General features: G+C 34.5%; 1 protein-coding gene and 1 pseudogene across 1 annotated transcript; both read right to left on the bottom strand.

Moving 5' to 3' along the window:
* Positions 1-5,615: 5,615 nt before the first annotated feature.
* LOC145095453 (uncharacterized) lies at positions 5,616-8,354 on the bottom strand (annotated as a pseudogene).
* A 7,594-nt stretch (positions 8,355-15,948) lies between these two features.
* LOC145092772 (uncharacterized) lies at positions 15,949-20,441 on the bottom strand. The gene is made up of 2 exons (XM_079030749.1): positions 16,540-20,441; positions 15,949-16,447 (listed from the first exon to the last, which is right to left on the bottom strand). The coding sequence occupies exon 1, from the start codon at positions 20,312-20,314 to the stop codon at positions 16,694-16,696; it is 3,621 nt and encodes a 1,206-aa protein (XP_078886875.1). The 5' UTR covers positions 20,315-20,441; the 3' UTR covers positions 15,949-16,447; positions 16,540-16,693.
* Positions 20,442-22,083: the final 1,642 nt, after the last annotated feature.

Here is a 22,083-nt window from a genome sequence, read left to right on the forward strand (position 1 = left end):
GACATTTTTGCTTAAGGGATTAAGTCCCTTTCTAAGTGGAATAGGATAAGGGTGTGTACGTGGGGTGTACCTCGTAGTATGCAACACGTACTAAGTCGAGCCAATGTACGATGAGCGTACCAACTGAGTACGAGGGGTGTGCTCAGTTTGTTTAGTTTTTCTAAATGTGTTGACCTTTTTGACTTTCTCCATTGACCAAAAGTTTGACCATGGTTGACCATTGGATATTATGGGCCTTTAGGATATTGGGCCTTCTCAGTTAGGCACATGATGGGTTTGGGGTTCAATTTAGATATTTGGGCCTTATCGGGCCTTGTGGTGCCATTTAAGGGATTTGGACTCATGATGCTAGTGGATTGGATTTTGGATTTTAGCAAAGAATGGAAACGGGTAAAATGGACTTTTACCATGAAGGTTTGGGCATTGGTCTAGGATACTTTTTTCGGTCGAGAAAAAATTATTGATTAGTATTATTTGATGTTGATAGCATGGGGATTTTCTGGATCGGCTACTCGAGCTTTTGTTTGTGCGATTTGGCAGTTTGAGGTGTGTTTCCTCACCATGTTTAGCGGGTCGAAGGCACCAATGCCATCCGATGATTTTTTTATGATAGGATGCTAGATGTCTGCATGACTCTTGCATGTGTTATGTGCTCGTATGCTTGTTGGGCAGTGCTCGATCACGAGCGGGGGGCGATGAACATTTTGTATGCTATGTATCTTTGCGACATTTCCATGTGTTATGTGTTTATATGATTATATGTTTATATGTATGTCGGATGGGGCCCGATGACTGATTTGTATACCAAGCAAGGCTCGATGTTAGTCGGGGTCCATTATGTGTTTATTTATGTATGCATAGTATGTGGTATTTTAGGGAACTCGATAAGCTTTGGCTTACGATTTTTAGTTTATGTTTTAGGTGCTTCTGGGTTTCAAAGGGAGGAGGTCGGGATGAGTACACAACACACACCATTCGATTCCGCAATTTGTGACTTACTCTGATAATGATTATTTATTAATAGAGTTTGATTAACTTGGTTTTATGACAATGATATGGTTTACTATTTTATTAATTTAAAAATGAAAATTTTCGGGTATCATTTTTTGGACATTACATTTGAATTCCCCATATATTCGCTACCATATTTGTGTTTGTTATTCCTATACTTAGGATGGTTAGCCTTTTTTAAACCATGGTTTGTTGATGAATAACCCTCTTTTAGTCAGATTGAAGGCTATGCGCTTTACATTGTTAAAAGTGGTTGGTCGTGAGGCAGTGACTGACCCTTGATTTGCGACCAAAACGCAAATGTACCGCTCGATCTTCTTGTATTTAGGGTTACAAATCCTAGGCATAAGGAAGAAACGTGATTAAACCAAGTAGTATAAGATGCAATTTCAGAATCTTTGATCGTAAGATTCCAAAGCTCCTGCCCTAGGTTTTGCATTTCATCCCTAGGGATGTATTCCTCAATCAACATTATTTTTATATCCTCCCAAGTCATGGAATTGGCGGTGTTGATGCCCATCATTTTAGCATGGTCATTCTAACATGTTAAAGCTGCGTCAACGAACGTGCAAGTGGGAAATCTGACTTTGCAATCCTTCGCACATAAACTTATATGGAACACCGATTCCATTTTCTCTATCCACCGGGTCAGATTATCTACTCCTTTATTTCCATAAAACGATTTGGGCTTGTAGTTCATGATATCCTTGTAAGTACAGGTTCTTGAACTTCCCCTGTTGTCATTTTAGGAGCTACTTCCACCTCCACCTCCATTACCACCATGCCCAGATCTAGAGTTTTTCATTGATTCTACAACTAGCCAGTATGTTTATGACTCATTGTTCAACTAGTGCCTCAATAACCACTACGTCTATAATTGGTGTTTTAGTAAGCATTGGTCATGGATTGCGTCGGGTAACTCGTATTATGGGCATGCTTTATGTCCAATTATAAACATGTTTAAAGGAAGTATAAGTCGTATGAAGTACTTTTGTTAGTCATACAATGTGAGTCTCAATGACTATTTTAGTTGTAATTAGTGTAAATTTTTTGCATAATTCCTATGCAGTGAATATCAGATATGTGTCTCGGAACCATCTCTTCAATCCCATATAATTCCTCTAGTGTTTAGTTTACCAACTACCATATCAAGTCGATCCACTCGTGCGTCGGTCGGACCATAATAAAACTTAGGTGCATAAGGTAGGTCTAATTATGGTTCGGCCGTTGTGCGACACTAACTTTAGATATTGTATTTGACCTAAATTCTTGAGTTGTATTCTCTTCGAGGGTCCGAGTTTTCTACATGTTTGAAATATATGTGTGTTCTCATCGTGTGTATGGGTTTTATATAAACTTTAGATATGATTTTTATGTTTGTTGTGTGTTTTATTAATTTTTTTTAGTACCTCACGACTATCAAGTAAGGACTAGCCAGGATAGTCGGAGGGCAAGGTCATTTTGGCGTATAGTCGTTCTAAAATCCAACAACCTAAACAACGTGTCTATCCTTGTCACCTCTCTCATAAGTAGTCAATCGGTAATATAATTAATAATAATTTTTATTTTCTAGTTTTAAAGGATAAACCTAATCAAAGTAGTGAGCCTAAAGCTATAGTTGTAATTTCCTAAGAAACTACTAATTCACCATAGCAATAACTCTGATACCAATCTATCACACACCAGTCGATGGCAGAAACGTCAGACAGTGAGACGACATCATGGATCACAGTTATTGATTATATTGAAAAATATAAAAACTATAAGATGGAGGAATGAAAAGGGACATGAATAGCCTCCATGATTATCAAGAAAATGTAAGGTATAATCAACATAGAAACATATTATGCAAACAATGTTGGAGATAAATAAAAAAAATATATACAAGAAATTCTGCAGTTAATTTCAATTTTAATGTGAATACAAACAAGATTTATGCTTGCCCACAAATTTTCCATATCCGTAGGTATCTATGGAAGAGAAAGTAGAAGTTATACATAATCTCATCATTACAATATGTAAGTTTTTTATTGCTTAGTTCGGTGAAATTTCGTGTATTAATGGTAATCCTGTTCAATGCAAAGAAAATGAGAGAAGATATAATACGTAAGTATGGATGTGCTATGTATAAATTTTGTTATAATCTTATAATATGCATACATTTATAAAACAATCTAATGAACCTTATATAGTCACTATTACATTGAAAATAGTATTTTGCTTTGTTGGCTTTGTTCTTGATCGAGGTTACTGATTCTTCAAAAAAAAACATAATCATCGATTCAGTTTATAAATGTTTTTGAACCCTACAACATTAGGAAAAACTTTGTCAAATGAAAGTATTATATTTTTAAAAAAATGTGGAAATTTCTAAAGATTACCTACAAACCCGAATAGATAAACACAAACGAAAAAAAAAAGTTTACGAAATGTAAGAGGGTTTTTAAAAAAAATAAAATAAAAGAGATTAGCGTTGAACATAAAACCCAATAATAACTCTATTTTCTATTTGATAATAACTCCGCCCCCCAGACACACACACACACACCATCCCCTCTGTCCAATACGACCTTCTTCCTTCTCCTGCTTGTCGATTCCAAGTGCAGAAACGATAACCAAATCATCTGAATCCTTTATTATCATATAAATTCTATTTCAATCTATCATCATACCAAATCACTTGAATCCATCAAAATCACAGAAAATTTATTGATTTAAACGGATTGCTGATTTTTCATCAGTGTGAATCATTTCCATAGTAGTAGCAGAGCGATCGAAATGTGTTTGAAGTGGATTGGTCGAAGCGTTCATCACTGTTGAAGTGGATTTCTATTAAAAGGTATGCAATGGTTTCTTTCCTCCTGTTTATTTTACTATCGACTTCCAACACTCCTTGTAGGTTCATTTAAAACTGCTTGTTTAAAAATTTGATTTTAATACATACCAAGTGTTTGATGAAATGACTGAATGACTTTATGGTTTGTTCATAACGCTGTGTTTAGAATTCATAGAGTATTAGAAAACAAAGAATATTTAAAAGAGATAAGTACCCATCACCAAATATTTGTCAATTCTGAGTTTCTGACCCAAAAAGTGTACACACCCAATACAATATGAGACTAGTTATGGTTCCCAGGCAATTACACTTTCAGTTGAACTAAAAACTTTCCTTGTTATTATTGCAAGTTAATCTTCTTATGATGTCTTTTCAAAAATAAATGGTTCAACATTAAATATCATGTCTTTGAAAAAAAGTTTGATGCCCATCAATATCGTGGAGAACCTTTATGTTAGTTCGTTTGCAGTAACAATTTTCATAAACTGAACAACTTGCAATATTTTCATGATCTATAGAGAATCCATGATACTACAGGTGCCATTTTGGTTCTTGCAATACACATGGAAGAATTATTGAGATGAAGAAGCTTTTTATATAACATTAATTGATTCTATGTATAAAAAAGAAATCATATTTGACCTCTGACAAAGAGAGTAAGCAGAGAGGAAAGGTACCCTGTTTGGGTTTCTAATGATACATATTCCATTCCATTTAACAAACCAATTGTGTGTAAACAAATTTAAATCACTATAAAGCTGGAGGATTGAAAAAGGGACAGGAACAACCTCCACAATTATCTAAAATATGTGACGTGTAATCTGCATAATCCATACTTGTGAATTGAGAAAAAAAAAACATTATGAATATCGTTGTGGACGTCCTCTTTTATGTGACATCATATTTATTATTATAGTCATAGGTTATGCCATATGATGTTCAAATGAAATGAAGGAAGATGAGACATCAAATAGTAAGAAGTTTCAAGTCCAGTCTTTCAAAGTGAACTGAAATGAGTACTAATAATTAAGAGCATGTAACTTTTATTTGAATTAACGAGTCCAGTCTTTCAATTCCTGGACTAATACTATATTTTCGAGTCGTGAAGCTTCTAAACGGATATTAATCTTCACTAATTATTATTTATTTATTTTATCTATTACATAATGATTTAAGAAAACATATGAGAAGTTTCATAACAAAAAGGCATTCAAGTAAATACATATTATCAGGATGCATATAGGGAACAAGACAAAAGCAAATAACATTCAAAATACACTAATATCAAGCCTTCATCAACAGATTTGAAACTTGGTGCATTGTTGGTCTTTCTTTTGGATTGGAGTTCAAACACGCTCTAGAGAGATTGAGTACCATATTAACTTTTTTCTCAATTTGTGGTGAAGGAAGTGGAATTCGACTATTTCCAACATTTGCTAACACCAGATAATCAACAGACAATGTTGGTTGTTCACCAGGATGCTTTCCCATGATCACTTCTAGTGCCACGATCCCAAAGCTATACACATCGCATTTCTCCGTCACCACCATCGTATAAGCAAGCTCTACATCCAAAAATACGTGAGATAAAAACAAAAAATGTTATATCAACCTCACAAGATTCTAAAATATAGATACACATACATATACATATATTTATTCATATATATCATGAAACTTAAGAAAATGTAGAACTAACATCACAAAATTACATTACCTGGTGCGATATAGCCATGTGTTCCTTCGATTGTGGTCCAGTTGGATGAGTCTACTTCAAAAGCTTGGATGTGCCAAAATCAGAAATGTGTGCCTCATAATCAGAATCAAGAAGGATGTTGGCAATGGAAATGTCTCTATGAATTATAGGAGGTGAGCAATCGTGACGCATATAAGCCAAACCATTAGCTACAGCCTTTACAATATTGACCCTTTTCAACCAATCCAATTCTTTTGCTAAGACATCGCTTCTTAAGATTGATCCAAGGCTTCCCTTTTCAAGGTATTCATAAATCAAAAATGAGTGGCGGGCATGTGAGCAATATCCATAGAGTTTCACTATGTTTCGATGTCTTATGTTCGTTAATGCTCGTACCTCGTTAAGGAATCCATTATGATCAACATTCTCAGGTGATGATGAGTGAAGTTTCTTGACAGCTACCATATTGTTAGGCTGTAGCTGGGCTTTGTACACAGTCCCATATCCTCCGGTCCCAATAGCATATGCTTCATCAAAATTATCCGTTGCTTTCAAGATGTCATCATATGCTACTCCTCCATCGAAACTTGTTATGGAGAAATAATCACCACCTTCTTTGTCAAATGGTTTCTGTGGAGAATGTCTCTTTTGTTTTCGATAAGCGATTAGGCCACATATAAAAAAACCAAGTGAAATTGCCCCGATAAGAGGGAGCACAATTACAAGAATGATCCGATGATGAAAGAGATCATTTTTCTTCTTCAGGATTTGACGTGCACATGATTTTAGTCCTGTAAAATTTCCACACAAACCTGGATTGCCTTGTAAAGATGCGTTCAGAAAGTTAGAGCAAAGAGGAACTGGACCTGTGAGCTCATTGTCGGACAGGTCGATGTCAATCCCACTGGGCAAACTTGTAAAAGTGTTAGGAATGGAACCAGACAGTCTATTGTGAGAAAGATTCAACTTTTGTAGATTTTTCAAACTTTGAACTTCAGATGGTATCTCTTCAGTGAGCAAATTCTGAGATAAATCAACTTCTGTAAGTTGAACTAATTTACCAATTTCGGATGGAATTTTTTCACTAAGCTCGTTGTTACAAAGATTCAAGTGGTGGATATGCTTCCATTGACTAATACTTCTTGGTATTGACCCATTCAATCTATTTGTAGATAGATCGAGTACTTCAAGGAGTTCACAATATCCGAGCTCTGTAGGTATAATACCTGAAAGATGGTTATTAGCCAAAGACAAATTCAACATACTTTTCATCTTCCCAAACTCCTTTGGGATTTCACCTACCAAATGATTGGAAGAAAGATCAAGTCTTTATAGTCGAGTTGAATTTCCAAACGCTGGTGGTATGCTACCACTGATGTTGTTATAGGCCATCACTAAGGCTGTCAAATTCTTGCATTTACTCCAGTTTTGAGAAAGCTGCCCGTGAAAATTATTGTGACTGATATCAAGGTATTTTAAATGTGGATAGATGCCAAAGCTATTGGATATATCTCCAATGAAATGATTTCGATCAAAACGAGCCCTAATTAAGCTAGAACAATTCCGTAAGCCTCTTGAAATAGGCCCAGTGAGTTGATTACCATCTACTGTGAAAATTTGAAGCTTTCCTCCATGGCACAAATCTTGGGGCAAATGGCCAGATAATTGATTATCGAACATTTGTAGGTGAAACAATTCTAGACTTCCCAATCCTTGTGGAATCGAACCAGATAATATGTTATCACCAAGGTAAACATAATGTAGATTGCTAAGGTTTGCTAGTGATGAAGGAATAAAACCACTAAGCTGATTATGAGTTGCCTCAATAGCATAGAGAGACTTCAAATTCCCGAGATCATTAGGAATGTGACCACATAATTTATTCTCATTGAGGAACATATTCTGTAGGTTGCTCAGATTTGCTAGTGATGAAGGAATAAAACCACCAAGTTGATTTTCGCTCATCTGAAGATCAGTGAGAGACTTCAAATCCCCAATGTCAGTAGGTATTTGACCTGAGAATTTATTCTCATTGAGATACATATATTGTAGGTTGCTCAGATTGGCAAGTGATGAAGGAATAGAACCACTAAAGTGATTGTTCGTCATCACAAGATAAGTGAGAGACTTCAAATTCCCAAGATTAGGGGGTATAGGACCACATAAATTATTATTATGGAGATATAGATAAGCCAAGTTTGTCAAATTTCCCAATGTTGGAGGTAATTCTCCTTGAAGAAGATTATAGTGCAATCCTACCTGATCGAGAGATGTTAATGGACCGATCTCTTGTGGTATTGAACCAGTCAGGTTATTAAAAGGCAGCCAAAGGATCTCAAGACTTGCTAGCATCCCAATTTCAGGTGGGATTACTCCAGAAAACCAATTCACTGAAAAATCAAGATATACAAGTTTGGAGAGGAGTCGGATTTCTGGTGGGATGGGGCCAAAGAAGTTGTTCTTATAGAGATCAAAATGTGTAAGATCGTGTAGCAAAGAGAATGGAAATTGGTGAAGTGTACCTTTTAAGCCAGACAAATTGAGGTTCAACCCGTTAATGCTCCCATCAGCATTGCAAACTACACCAAACCATGAAGTGCATGGAATTGATGCATTGGAATTTCTAGGGAGGGGAAGCCATGAAGAGAGCAAGGAGTTGTTTGGGATTTCAAGGCTTGCTTTCCATTTAAGAAGACCATTGGCTTCCTCCAATGTAGCAGAACCAAAATTTTGTATGGGGGATGGTGTGATGATTAGTAGAGCTAACGAGAAAAATAAGAAGTTTGAAGAAGACATTATTTGCTTTGCCATGTTGTTTTATAAAAAAGATGGTTTGCGTTTCCTAATTTATACTCGGGCTATACCTTTTTCTCTTGTTTTTTATTTTCACATACCGAAAGGAAATTTGCACAATGTCATATTTTTCCACAAGGAGTGTTTACATTAGCAGTTAGTGTCATATGTTTCCACAAAGGAGTGTATTACACTTTAAATTGTATCTGTCATGACATTAATCTTTTTTTCTTAAAACATTAAAATTCATTGTAACCAGAATTCAGCACGGCGTTCTGATTACAAAAGACAACTTGTTGAATTAAATGTTACTCTTGGATTTAAAAGTGTAATAATATAACTTAACTTGATTATTTAGACATATTTATTTTTGTAATCTGATTAATGCTAACAGAAGTTACACTCAAACTGTGTTTTACTTCATAATCAACTCTGTAACTGATGACTATTTCAAAATTGTGGATTTTCAATCAAAGACATGGAGATCCAGTTTTCCTAGTTTTGCATTTAGTGGAAGGCAGTATGATTTTGCAAAATTATCCACGTGACCATACAAGATTATTCGATTTTTAGACATATTTATCTTTGTTTTCTGGTTAAATTTACAAAAAATATGCCTGTCGAATAGATTGACCGAAAACAAACTTGTTTCTATTATTGTTGTTTCAAATTGAACACCTTACTAATTTTATGTCCTTGTGTTTTAACACCGTTAATTTATTTTTGTTAAGATAGTGTTAAGTTACTATCTTACCACTTTGTATATTTTAAATTAAATTTTAATGATTGATATAATTTTAGTTAGATAGACCCCACTTACATCAAAATGCCCCTCCCCATCTTCGTTTACAACCCTGGTAGATCTAAAACCCCACCCTCTCTATTCATCTTCATTCAAAAATGTATGAGCTGTTCTAAAAGTTGCCTTGTTTCTTAAACTTCACTAATAATCATACTTAGATTCTTGACTTCCATGGAGATGAAGAAAAACAGAGCACTGAAACTGCTTAATTTTATATCTTTTACGTAATTATGATCCACTTACCCCAACTGGGCTTGAGAGCCTGCAGTAATAAAAAGATTTTTAAGCCCGAAATGAATGAGTCGACATTAACACCAGCAAAAGATCATAAATTACAGCATGATGAAAATAGAAATCAATTACAACAACCAGAAGAAATTCAATCGGATTAAAAAACAGAGTAAAATTAAGAGTAACTAAAAGAAAAATGAAGAATTGCAAATATAACTAAAGAAAGATCCTTGAAACTGATAGTGGGCGATGCCATGTTAAAGATGGTAAAGCTGTTCTTGCTTTAGTTATATTTGCAATTCTAGGGGATGTGGGATGGGTGATTTTTCTAATGGTGTTATAATAGAAGTATTAAATGATAAGATAAACAAAAAAAAAATAATAGTGAAATATAACAGGGGCATAATTGACATTTAACATATCTTAACTGAATAAGTTTCAAGGAGTTAAAGAGAAGGACCTAATCTACAACCAAACATTGTCAAAAAGGATTATATTTGCAAGGTATAAAAATATTAGAACTCTATCCAGAAACATCAACAAACCACAACAACCATTTTTACAGTTTTCTCTTTTTAAAATAGCAGAATTTGACTTGGTAAATCAAAAAGTTAAGATAGATTTAAATAATAGTCATGGAATTGGCGGTGCTGATGCCCATCGTTTTAGCATGGTCATTCTAACATGTTAAAGTTGTGTCAACGAACTTGCAAGCGGGAAATCTGACTTTGCAATCCTTCGCACATAAACTTATATGGAACACCGATTCCATTGTCTCTATCCACCGGGCCAGACTGGCCACTCCTTTATTTCCATAACACGATTTGGGCTTGTAGTTCATGAAATCCTTATAAGTATAGGTTCTTGAACTTCCCGTGTTGTCATTTTGGGAGCTGCTTCCACCTCCACCTCCATTACCACCATGCCTAGATCCAAAGTTTTCCATTGATACTGTAACTAGCCAGTATGTTTACGACTCATTGTGCAACTAGTGCCTCAATAACCACTACGTCTATCATTGGTGTTGGATCCGGTATATTTGTTGGTGTTTCAGTAAGCCTTGGTCATGGATTGCGTCGAGTAACTCGTCGCTTTATGTCCTATTATAAACATGTTTAAAGGAAGTACAAGTCATATGAAGTACTTTTGTTAGTCATACAATGCGAGTCCCAATGACTATTTTAGATGTAATTAGTGTAAATTTTTGCATAATTCCTATGCAGTGAACACCATATATGTGTCTCGGAACCATGTCTTCAATCCCATATAATTCCTCTAGTGTTTAGTTTACCAACTACCATATCAAGTTCAGTCGTGCGTCGGTCGGACCATAATAAAACTTAGGTGCATAAGGTAGGTCTAATTATGGTTCGGCCGTTGTACGACACTAAATTTAGATATTGTATTTGACCTAAATTCTTGAGTTGTATTCTCTTCGAGGGTCCGAGTTTTCTTTATGTTTGAAGTATATATGTATGTTCTCATCGTGTGTATGGGTTTTATATAAACTTTAGATATGATTTTTATGTTTGTTGTGTGTTTTATTAATATTTTGTTTAGTACCTCACGACTATCAAGTAAGGACTCGCCAGTCAGGATAGCCGGAGGGCAGGGCCATTTTGGCGTATAATCGTTCTGAAATCAAACAACGTAAGCAACGTGTCTATCCTTGTCACCTCTCTCGTAACTAGTCAATCGGTAATATAATTAATAATACTTTTTATTTTCTAGGTTTAAAGGATAAACCTAATTAGAGTAGTGAGCCTAAAGCTATAGTTGTAATTTCCTAAGAAACTATTAGTTCACTATAGCAATAGCTCTGATACCAATCTATCACACCCCGGCCAATGGCAGAAACGTCGGACAGTGAGACGACATCGTGGTTCATACTTATTGATTATATTGAAAAGTATAAAAAATATAAGATGGAGGAATGAAAAGGGACATGAAGAACCTCCATGATTATCAAGAAAATGTAAGGCATAATCAACATAGAAACATATTATGCAAACAATGTTGGAGATAAATAAATAAATATATATATATATATATATATATATATATATATATATATATATATATATATATATACAAGAAATTCTGCAGTTAATTTCAATTTTAATGTGAATACAAACAAGATTTATGCTTGCCCGAAAACTTTCCATATCCGTAGGTATCTGTGGAAGAAAAAGTAGAAGTTATACATAATCACATCATTACAATATGTAAGTTTTCTATTGCTTAGTTCGGTGAAATTGCGTGTATTAATGGTAATCGTGTTCAATGCAAAGAAAATGAGAGAAGATATAATACGAAAGTATGGATGTGCTATGTATAAATTTTTTTATAATCTTATAATATGCATACATTTATAAAACAATCTAATGAACCTTATATAGTCACTATTACATGGAAAATAGTATTTTGCTTTGTTGGCTTTGTTCTTGATCGAGGTTACTGATTCTTCAAAAAAAAAACATAATCATCGATTCATTTTATAAATGTTTTTGAACCCTACAACATTAGGAAAAACTTTGTCAAAGGAAAGTATTATATTTGAAAAAAATGTGGAAATTTCTAAAGATTACCTATAAACCTGATAGATCTAAAACCCCACCCTCTCTATTCATATTCATTCAAAAACCTGTATGAGCTGTTCTAAAAGTTGCCTTGTTTCTTAAACTTCACTAATAATCATACTTAGATTCTTGACTTCCATGGAAATGGAAAAACAGAGTACATTGAGATATTGAAAGAGATATGTCTCTGAGCATAGAATTGAACGCCTTTTGCAATTCTCGAAATTCGATGGAGATGAAGAAAAACAGACCACTGAAACCGTTTAATTTTATTTCTTTTACGTAATTATGACCGATTTACCCGAACTGGGCTCGAGAGCCTGCAGTAATAAAAAGATTTTTAAGCCCAAAATGAATGAGTCGACATTAACACCATCAAAAGATCATAAATTACAGCATGATAAAAATAGATATCAATTACAACAACCAGAAGAAATTCAATCGGATTAAAAAACAGAGTAAAAGAGTAACTAAAAGAAAAATGAAGAATTGCAAATATAACTAAAGAAAGATCCTTGAAACTGATAGTGGGCGATGCCATGTTAAAGATGGTAAAGTTGTTCTTGCTTTAGTTATATTTGCAATTCTAGGGGATGTGGGATGGGTGATTTTTCTAATAGAGTTATAACAGAAGTATTAAATGATAAGATAAACAAAAAAAATTAATAGTGAAATATAACAGGGGCATAATTGACATTTAACATATCTTAACTGAATAAATTTCAAGGAGTTAAAGAGAAGGACCTAATCTACGACCAAACATTTTCAAAAAGGATTATATTTGCAAGCTATAAAAATATTAGAACTCCATCCAGAAACATCAACAAACCACAACAACCATTTTTACAGTTTTCTCTTTTTAAAATAGCTGAATTTGACTTGGTAAATCAAAAAGTTAAGATAGATTTAAATAATAGCCATTTTCTCCTGCTTTTTGTTTTCCTGTTTTCAAAAAAGGAAAATATGGGCCATGCCAATTTTTTCGACAAGGAGTGTATTACACTTAGGAATCAGGATTGTATTCATCATGACAATCTTGGAAAGAAATAAACAATGGTAAAATAGATTAAATTCTAAATGGTTAGTTATCAAAAGGACAATATGTTAATGCTGAGTTTAATAATGCAATATAACTTTATTCGATCTGTTTTCCAATTAGTTCTACTAAGAGATTTAATCTGAAGGCAAATGTACATGTCAAATCGAATATCTTTGAAATTGTGTATAGTTGGTTTCAAAATTGAAGTGCTTGTGGTTATCATTGTTTCTAATTAGAACTATAGTAACTGAAAATAGAAAACTAACAATTAAAAATTTATCATAAAAAATGTTCCGATCGATACAACAATTAATATTTGAATAGAGTGTTTAACTTCAGAAATCAACCATTTTGACACAGACGATTAAATCAGTACCATATCTTTGTTGTCTTCTAACTACCAACATAACTTCAACAGCATTTAGTATGGATATTGGACCCGCCACTGCCTAACCCACCAAACGAACCTGAAACTTTTTTGTTAGTGGAAGACTATGTTATGGGTCAATGGTAATGGATCCTTTATAAAAATCTAAAAATGAGTGCATTTCTTGAGCGTGTGAATGTGGAAAAAAAGATGATTTGGAAGAATAATGTTATTTTCTATTATAGATATCTAAAAAAATATGATTTGGAAGAATAATGTTATTTTCTATTATTGATATCTAAACTAATAAAAAGTTAAAAGAAACTACTTCATTATAGATAAAGAATTTGTTTTTTCTAGTTATATTGAAAAGTAAATCTAGATGCAGGTATAGATAGAAAAGCATCCATTATATTTTGTTCAAATTCACATCTGGTTGTGGTTTTTGGATATGTCATGCTAAGACATCACTTCTTAAGATTGATCCAATGCCTTCTTGTTCAAGGTATTCATAAATCAAAAGTGAGTGTCGGGCATTTGAGCAATATCAACATTCTCAGATGATGAGTGAAGTTTTTTCACAGCTAGCACCTTGTTAGGTTGTAGCTCGGCTTTGTACACAGTCACATGTCCTCCGGTTCCAATAGAGTATGCTTCATCAAAATCATTCATTGCTTTCAAGATGTCATCATACACTACTCCTCCATCAAAACTTGTTATGGAGAAATAATCACCACCTTCTTTGTCCAATGGTTTCTGTGGAGAATGCCTCTTTCATTTTCGATAAGCAATGAGGCCACACATGAAAAAACCAAGTAAAATTGCCCCAATAAGAGGGAGCATAATTACAAGGATGGGGTGATGATGAAAGGGATCATTTTTCTTCTTCGAGTTTTGAATTGCACATAATTTTAGTCCTGTAAAATTTCCACCCAAATGTGGATTGCCTTCTATGGACACATTCACAAAGTTAGTGTTAGTGGGAATTGGACCTATGAGCTCATTGCAAGACAAGTCGATATCAGTCCCACGAGGCAAACTTTTAATAGCATATCAGGAATAGAACCAGATAGTCTATTGTGTGAAAGATTCAATTTTTGCAAACTTTGTACTTGAGATGGTATCTCTTCCTTGAGCAAATTCTGAGATAAATCAAGTTCTGTAAGCTGAACTAATTTACCAATCTCAGATGGAATTTTATGAATGAGCTTGTTGTTTCTAAGATTCAAGTGTCCAATTACCAACACTTCTTGGTATCGAGCCATTCAATCTATTTGAGGACAACTCAATAGTAATGTGGATCTGTAAGTTGTCGGATCTGTAAGTCTATTTATGTTTGAAAAACAAATCAACAACCATTTATTTAGCATTATCTAATACAAATTGGAATATTTATTGTTTCATTCTTTATATTTTCTAAGGACACACATATTCGGACACAAGTACACAACAGACACAGTCAAAGAACAAGTGTTATATTTCACTTTTTTTATTAGCCATCAAAACAGATAAACAACACATATATAAAACAACTATAATTGTTTTATTTGACAATACCCAAAAGTTAAACATATTTGTAGTAATATTTTATTTGATAATACCCACATTCCATTACCTTCCGTCCATCTAACCATGGCTACAGTACTCCCAAGTCCCAAGTACAGAAACCACAACCAAATGATTAGAATCCTTCATCGATTACACATATTGTTTTTAATCCATCAAAAATCACTACGAAATCGCAGAAAATATTTTAATTTAAAACAGATTGGTGATTTTGTATTGGTGTAAATCCATTTCCATAGTGGAAGGAGAGTGATTGAAGTGTTGATCATCGTTGAGGTGGATATCAAATAAAACGTATGTATTGGTTTCTTTGCTCGTCTTCTTTCCCATCTTTCAAGTGGATATCGATTAAAACGTAGGTTCATTATCACATGCATGTTCAAGAAATGTGATTACAGTGCATAACAAGTGTTTGATGAAATGCCCGAATGAATTTTTTTTTTTTGAATTTAATGCTTCATTCATTGTATGGTTTGTTCATAGTGCAGTGTTGTGGTTTCGTGTAGAGTGTTTTAAAAAAATGAACATTTACAGGAGACAAGTACTTAACTGGTAAAATCTTGTTTGGCTAATTTTTCATATTAAAAATACAGCCTCTTTGTATAAGGTACTATATCAGTGACCTCTTAGCCTCTAATGATAAGATTAGTCCAGGGTGATTCCAAAATACTAATTTTATTGAGCAGCTGCAGAAAATATGATATAATTAAGTAGCACTCCAACATTGTTACTCTATTGGTTTCTGTATTTGAGTTTATGTCTATTTTGACATGCATTGGAGAACAAATATTTTTGCATCAGGACAAGTGTATGATGGATGACGTGCATCTTGTAATTGGACTCTATTGCTATTTGTAACTTGAGATTGTGTTTCTGTATATATTGTTTAAAACTTTATTGAAATTTGTATTTGAGTAGAAAAATTATCATTTGTATTTGATATATTTTCCTATTTTTCATGTATGTATAAACCACAAGTGAAATAACAGAGGCGCCTAGCTAAGACCATTTTCATGCAATCATTCATATATTCTTTGCTCAAAAACGATCACATAAACAATATACAAGTCTCCACATTATTGTTATGCTACATGGTGCTATAAAACATATGAAAAGTTTTTTAACCATTAGGCATTTAAACTAATACATATAATCTAGATGCATCATAGGAAACTTGAGAAAATTAAACATGAGAAGTGCACAGTGTCAGGCAACCAGAGATGTCAATTCAAAGCAGATCCTTCATGAACAGATTTGAAACTTGGCGCATTGTTGGCCTTTCTTTTGGATTTGAGTTCAAACATGCTCTTGCGAGATTGAGTACCAAATTTACTTGCTTCTCAACTTGTGGTGAAGGAAGTGGAATCCGACTATCTCCAACATTTGCTAACACCTGATAATTAGCATGATAATTAGCAGACATTGTTGGTAGTTCACCGGGATGCTTTCCCATGATCACTTCTAGTGCAACAATCCCAAAGCTATACACATCACACTTCTCGGTTGCCACCATCGTATAAGCAAGCTCTATATCCAAAGAAACATAAGACAAAAAAAAGTTATATCAACCTCACATGATTCTATGAAAATGTAGAACTACAATCATATGATTACGTTACCTGGTGCGATATAACCATAGGTCCCTGCAATTGCAGTCCAATTGGATGAGTCTAGCTTTAAAAGCTTGGATGTGCCAAAATCAGAAATATGCGCCTCATAATCGGAATCAAGAAGGATGTTGGCAATGGAAATGTCTCTATGAATTATAGAAGGCTAGCAGTCGTGATGCATATAAGCCAAACCATTAGCTATAGCCTTTACAATATTGACCCTTTTCAACCAATCCAATTCTTTTGCTAAGACATCACTTCTTAAGATTGATCCAAGGCTTCCCTTTTCAAGGTACTCATAAATCAAAAAGGAGTGGCGGGCATGTGAGCAATATCCATAAAGTTTCACTATGTTTCGATGCCTTATGTTCGTTAATGCTTGTATCTCGTTAAGGAATCCATTATGATCAACATTATCAGATGATGATGAGTGAAGCTTCTTGACAGCTACCACATTGTTAGGTTGCAGCTCGGCTTTGTACACAGTCCCATATCCTCCGGTCCCGATCGAGTATGCTTCATCAAAATTGTTCGTTGCTTTCAAGATGTCATCATACACTACTCCTCCATCAAAACTTGTTATGGAGAAATAATCACCACCTTCATTATCCAATGGTTTCTGTGGAGAATGTCTCTTTTGTTTTCGATAAACAATGAGGCCACACATGAAAAAACCAAGTAAAATTGCCCCGATAAGAAGGAGCATAATTACAAGGATGAGTTGATGATGAAAGGGATCATTTTTCTTCTTCATGATTTGACTTGCACAGAATTTTAGTCCTGTAAAATTTCCACACAAACCTGGATTGCCTTGTAAGGAAGCGTTGACAAAGTTAGAGGAAGGGGGAACTGGACCTGTGAGCTCATTGTTGGACAGGTTGATGTCAATCCCACTGGGTAAACTTGTAAAAGCGTTAGGAATGGAACCAGACAGTCTATTGTGAGAAAGATTCAACTTTTGTAGATTTTTCAAACTTTCAACTTCAGATGGTATCTCTTTAGTGAGCAAATTCTTAGATAAATCAACTTCTGTAAGTTGAACTAATTTGCCAATCTCAGATGGAATTTTGTCACCGAGCATGTTATTACTAAGATTCAAGTAGTGGATATGTTCCCATTGACTAATACTTCTTGGTATTGACCCAATCAATCTATTTGCAGATAGATCGAGTACTTCAAGGAGTTCTAAAAATCCGAGCTCTGGAGGTATAATACCTGAAAGTTGGTTATTAGCCAAGGACAAATTCAGCATACTTTTCATCTTCCCGAACTCCTTTGGGATTTCACCTACCAGATGATTGGAAGAAAGATCAAGCCTTTGTAGTTGAGTTGAATTTCCAAACTCTGGTGGTATGCTACCACTGATGTTGTTATAGGCCATCACTAATGCTGTCAAATTCTTGCATTTACTCCAGTTTTGAGAAAGCTGCCCGTGAAAATAATTGTGACTGATATCAAGAAAGTTTAAGCGTGGATAGATACCAAAGCTATTGGATATATCTCCAATGAATTGATTTTGGTCAAAACGAGCCCTAATTAAGCTGGGACAATTCCGTAAGCCTCTTGAAATAGGCCCAGTGAGATGATTAGCATTTATTATGAACATTTGAAGCTTTCCCCCATGGCACAAATCTTCTGGTAAATGGCCAGAAAAATGGTTATTTGACAGCTCAAGTGTCTCTAGACTTCCCAATCCTAGTGGAATCGAACCAAATAATTTATTCGTGTGAAGGTACAGAGTCTGTAGCTTGCTGAGGTTTCCTAGTGATGAAGGAATGGCACCACTAAGTTGATTGTCACTCAAAACAAGATCAGTGAGAGACTTTAAATTCCCAAGTTCAATAGGAATGGGACCAAAGAGTTGATTTTCGTCCAGAGAAAGGGCATTTAAAGATATCAAATCACCCAATGATGAAGGAATAGAACCACTAAGTTGATTGTAACTCAGACCAAGGTTAGTGAGAGACTTCAAATTCCCAAGTTCAATAGGAATGGGACCAGAGAGTTGATTTCGGAACAAATGAAGGACATTCAAAGATGTTAAATTACCCAATGATGAAGGAATGGAACCATTAAGCTGATTGTTGCTCACCTGAAGATCAGTGAGAGACTTCAAATTCCCAAGTTCAATAGGAATGGGACCAAAGAGTTGATTTCCGTCCAGACAAAGGGCATTTAAAGATATCAAATCACCCAATGACGAAAGAATAGAACCACTAAGTTGATTGTTACTCAGATCAAGCTTAGTGAGAGACTTCAAATTCCCAAGTTCAATAGGAATGGGACCAGAGAGTTGATTGTGGTGCAAATAAAGGACATTCAAAGATGTCAAATCACCCAATGATGAAGGAATGGAACCATTAAGCTGATTGTTGCTCACCTCAAGATCAGTGAGAGACTTCAAATTCCCAAGTTCAATAGGAATGGGACCAGAGAGTTGATTTCGGAACAAATAAAGGACATTCAAAGATGTTAAATTACCCAATGATGAAGGAATGGAACCATTAAGCTGATTGTTGCTCACATGAAGATCAGTGAGAGACTTCAAATTCCCAAGTTCAATAGGAATGGGACCAGAGAGTTGATTTCGGAACAAATGAAGGACATTCAAAGATGTTAAATTACCCAATGATGAAGGAATGGAACCATTATGCTGATTGTTGCTCACATGAAGATCAGTGAGAGACTTCAAATTCCCAAGTTCAATAGGAATGGGACCAGAGAGTTGATTTCGGAACAAATGAAGGACATTCAAAGATGTAAAATTACCCAATGATGAAGGAATGGAACCATTAAGCTGATTGTTGCTCACCTGAAGATCAGTGAGAGACTTCAAATTCCCAAGTTCAATAGGAATGGGACCAGAGAGTTGATTTCGGAACAAATAAAGGACATTCAAAGATGTTAAATTACCCAATGATGAAGGAATGGAACTATTAAGCTGATTGTTGCTCACCTGAAGATCAGTGAGAGTCTTCAAATTCCCAAGTTCAATAGGAATGGGACCAAAGAGTTGATTTCCGTCCAGACAAAGGGCATTTAAAGATATCAAATCACCCAATGACGAAAGAATAGAACCACTAAGTTGATTGTTACTCAGATCAAGCTTAGTGAGAGACTTCAAATTCCCAAGTTCAATAGGAATGGGACCAGAGAGTTGATTGTGGTGCAAATAAAGGACATTCAAAGATGTCAAATCACCCAATGATGAAGGAATGGAACCATTAAGCTGATTGTTGCTCACCTGAAGATCAGTGAGAGACTTCAAATTCCCAAGTTCAATAGGAATGGGACCAGAGAGTTGATTTCGGAACAAATAAAGGACATTCAAAGATGTTAAATTACCCAATGATGAAGGAATTACTCCAGAAAACTTATTCAATGAAAAATCAAGATATACAAGTTTGGTCAGGAGTCGGATTTCTGATGGGATGGGGCCAGAGAAGTTGTTGACACTGAGATCAAAATGAGTAAGACCGTGTAGCAAAGAGAATGAAAACTGATGGAGTGTACCTTTTAAACCAGATGAACCGAGGTTCAACCTCTGAATGCTCCCATCAGCATTGCAAACTACTCCAAACCATGAAGTGCATGGAAATGATGCATTGGAATTCATAGGTAGGGGAAGCCATGAAGAGAGCAAGGAGTTGTTTGGGATTTCAAGGCTTTCTTTCCATTTAAGAAGACCATTGGCTTCCTTCAAAGAAGCAGAAGTGGAATTTTGTATGGGGGAGAGTATGACGATTAGTAGAGCAAGGGAGAAATATAAGAACTTTGAAGACATGATTTGCTTTAGCTGTTTCTATATAAAAACCGATGGTTTGCATGTTCAATTTTATACTTGAGCTACCTTTTTATCTTGTATATTTTTTTATTTTCACATTCTAGAAAGAAAATTTGGGCAATTTCATATTTTTCCACAAGGAGTGTCTTTTACATTATCTGTCAGTGTCATATTTTTCCACAAAGGATTGTTTTATACTTTGAATTGTATATGTCACGGACTTAATCCTTTTTTCTTGGAACAATGAAATTCGTTGTAACACAAAATTTTGCAAGGCACTAGGAATTACAAAAAGACAATGGTATTATATGTTATTGTCGAATTTAATAGCATAATAATATTACTTTAACTTGATTATATAGACATTAATTTTTGTTTTCTGATTAATGCTAGTAGAAGTACTTTCACTAAAACTGTGTTTTGCTTCATAAGCAGTGCTGTAAGTGATGACTATTATGTAGGTGATTGCCACGTCAAAACTGTTTCAATGAGTCAATGGAGATAGGGACATAAGGGTCCTTTAAAAGAATCTAAAAAGAAATGAACATTGTGTGATACTTGAAACGTGTGAATGAGGTAAAAGAGGATAAATATGAAGATAATTAAATAATAACTTATGGTTCTTATTGTTCCCTGCATTTATTACATCTCTTAATTTCTTTTATCTCCTGAAGTGACTAAAACGTCTAATTCTCATACTTGCGTCGTCTTAAAAATGGAAATAATTAAATAAAACTGAAAATACAACTGTATTCTTGTCTGTTTATCTTATTTCCCACAGCTGATAAGTTTAAACAAATCTTTAGAAGTCTTCTGCACATCGCATTTCATGATCATTTCTCTTAGGTCCTTATCTTCACATATTAATGAGAAACCAATGTAGAGTGTGGTCACTGTGGTTTACTTCTGAAATCAATGTTTTTTAGCGAACGACTCTATTAATGGGTCAATGGTGATGGCCCCTTTATAAGAATCTAAAAAATGAATGGACCTAGTCTTTTTATTGAACGTGTGAATGAGGATAAAGAAGATGATTTAAAAGGATAATGATATCATTCTTTGGGTTTATTTCATCCGGCTTTATTATTAAAAAATGAAAACAATTAATTAAATGGTGAAAAACAACTTTATCCGTATACATATAAAGAATTACTTTTTCTAGTTAAACTGAGAAGTAAATAAAGATACGCGAATAGATAGAAAAGCATGGGTACTTCGAATTCACCATCAAGTGCTGTGCCTTTTGGATACAAAATGTTACTCTGAATCTAAAAGAATTGGAGTAACCCTTGGGAAATCTGATACTTCCCTCCGCTACTGCTTCTGCTTGACTTCTCTTTTCTAATTTCTTGTAAAATTACGTATTTGCGCAATTCCGATTTCCCAAATTTTGTATTCTCTTTTAGTTTCGTTTCGGACTTCTTGTCTATGTGATTTGGGCAAATAAACATAGAAAATAACTTCTGGGCCCCTTCTACATTTTGGGCCCTGTGCAATGGTGGCTTTAATATCTCGCAAAACGTACTCAACTTGAAAATAGTATTCAACCTCTAAAAATTGAAACTTTGTTAAAAAATCCCAGAATTTTTGTACATTTAAATGATATCGAAAAGAATGTTTGTAAATCCTCAAGGGATATTTAATTCAGCGTTATACACATTTAAAATAAAAGCATAAATACTAAATCCAAAGGCCAATAAATCAACTAAAGCAAAGTGTCTCAAACACTCAAGCAAATTCTTGCCTCTTAGTCTTACCCCGCTATATGA

Source organism: Lactuca serriola, chromosome 3 (assembly GCF_051521515.1).
Source record: "Lactuca serriola cultivar US96UC23 chromosome 3, Lser_US96UC23_V15, whole genome shotgun sequence".
NCBI lineage: Eukaryota > Viridiplantae > Streptophyta > Magnoliopsida > Asterales > Asteraceae > Lactuca > Lactuca serriola.

Bases quoted from the DNA above. Each gene is read 5' to 3' on its own strand.
- LOC145092772 (XM_079030749.1), bottom strand. From the start codon at position 20,314: ATGTCTTCAAAGTTCTTATATTTCTCCCTTGCTCTACTAATCGTCATA.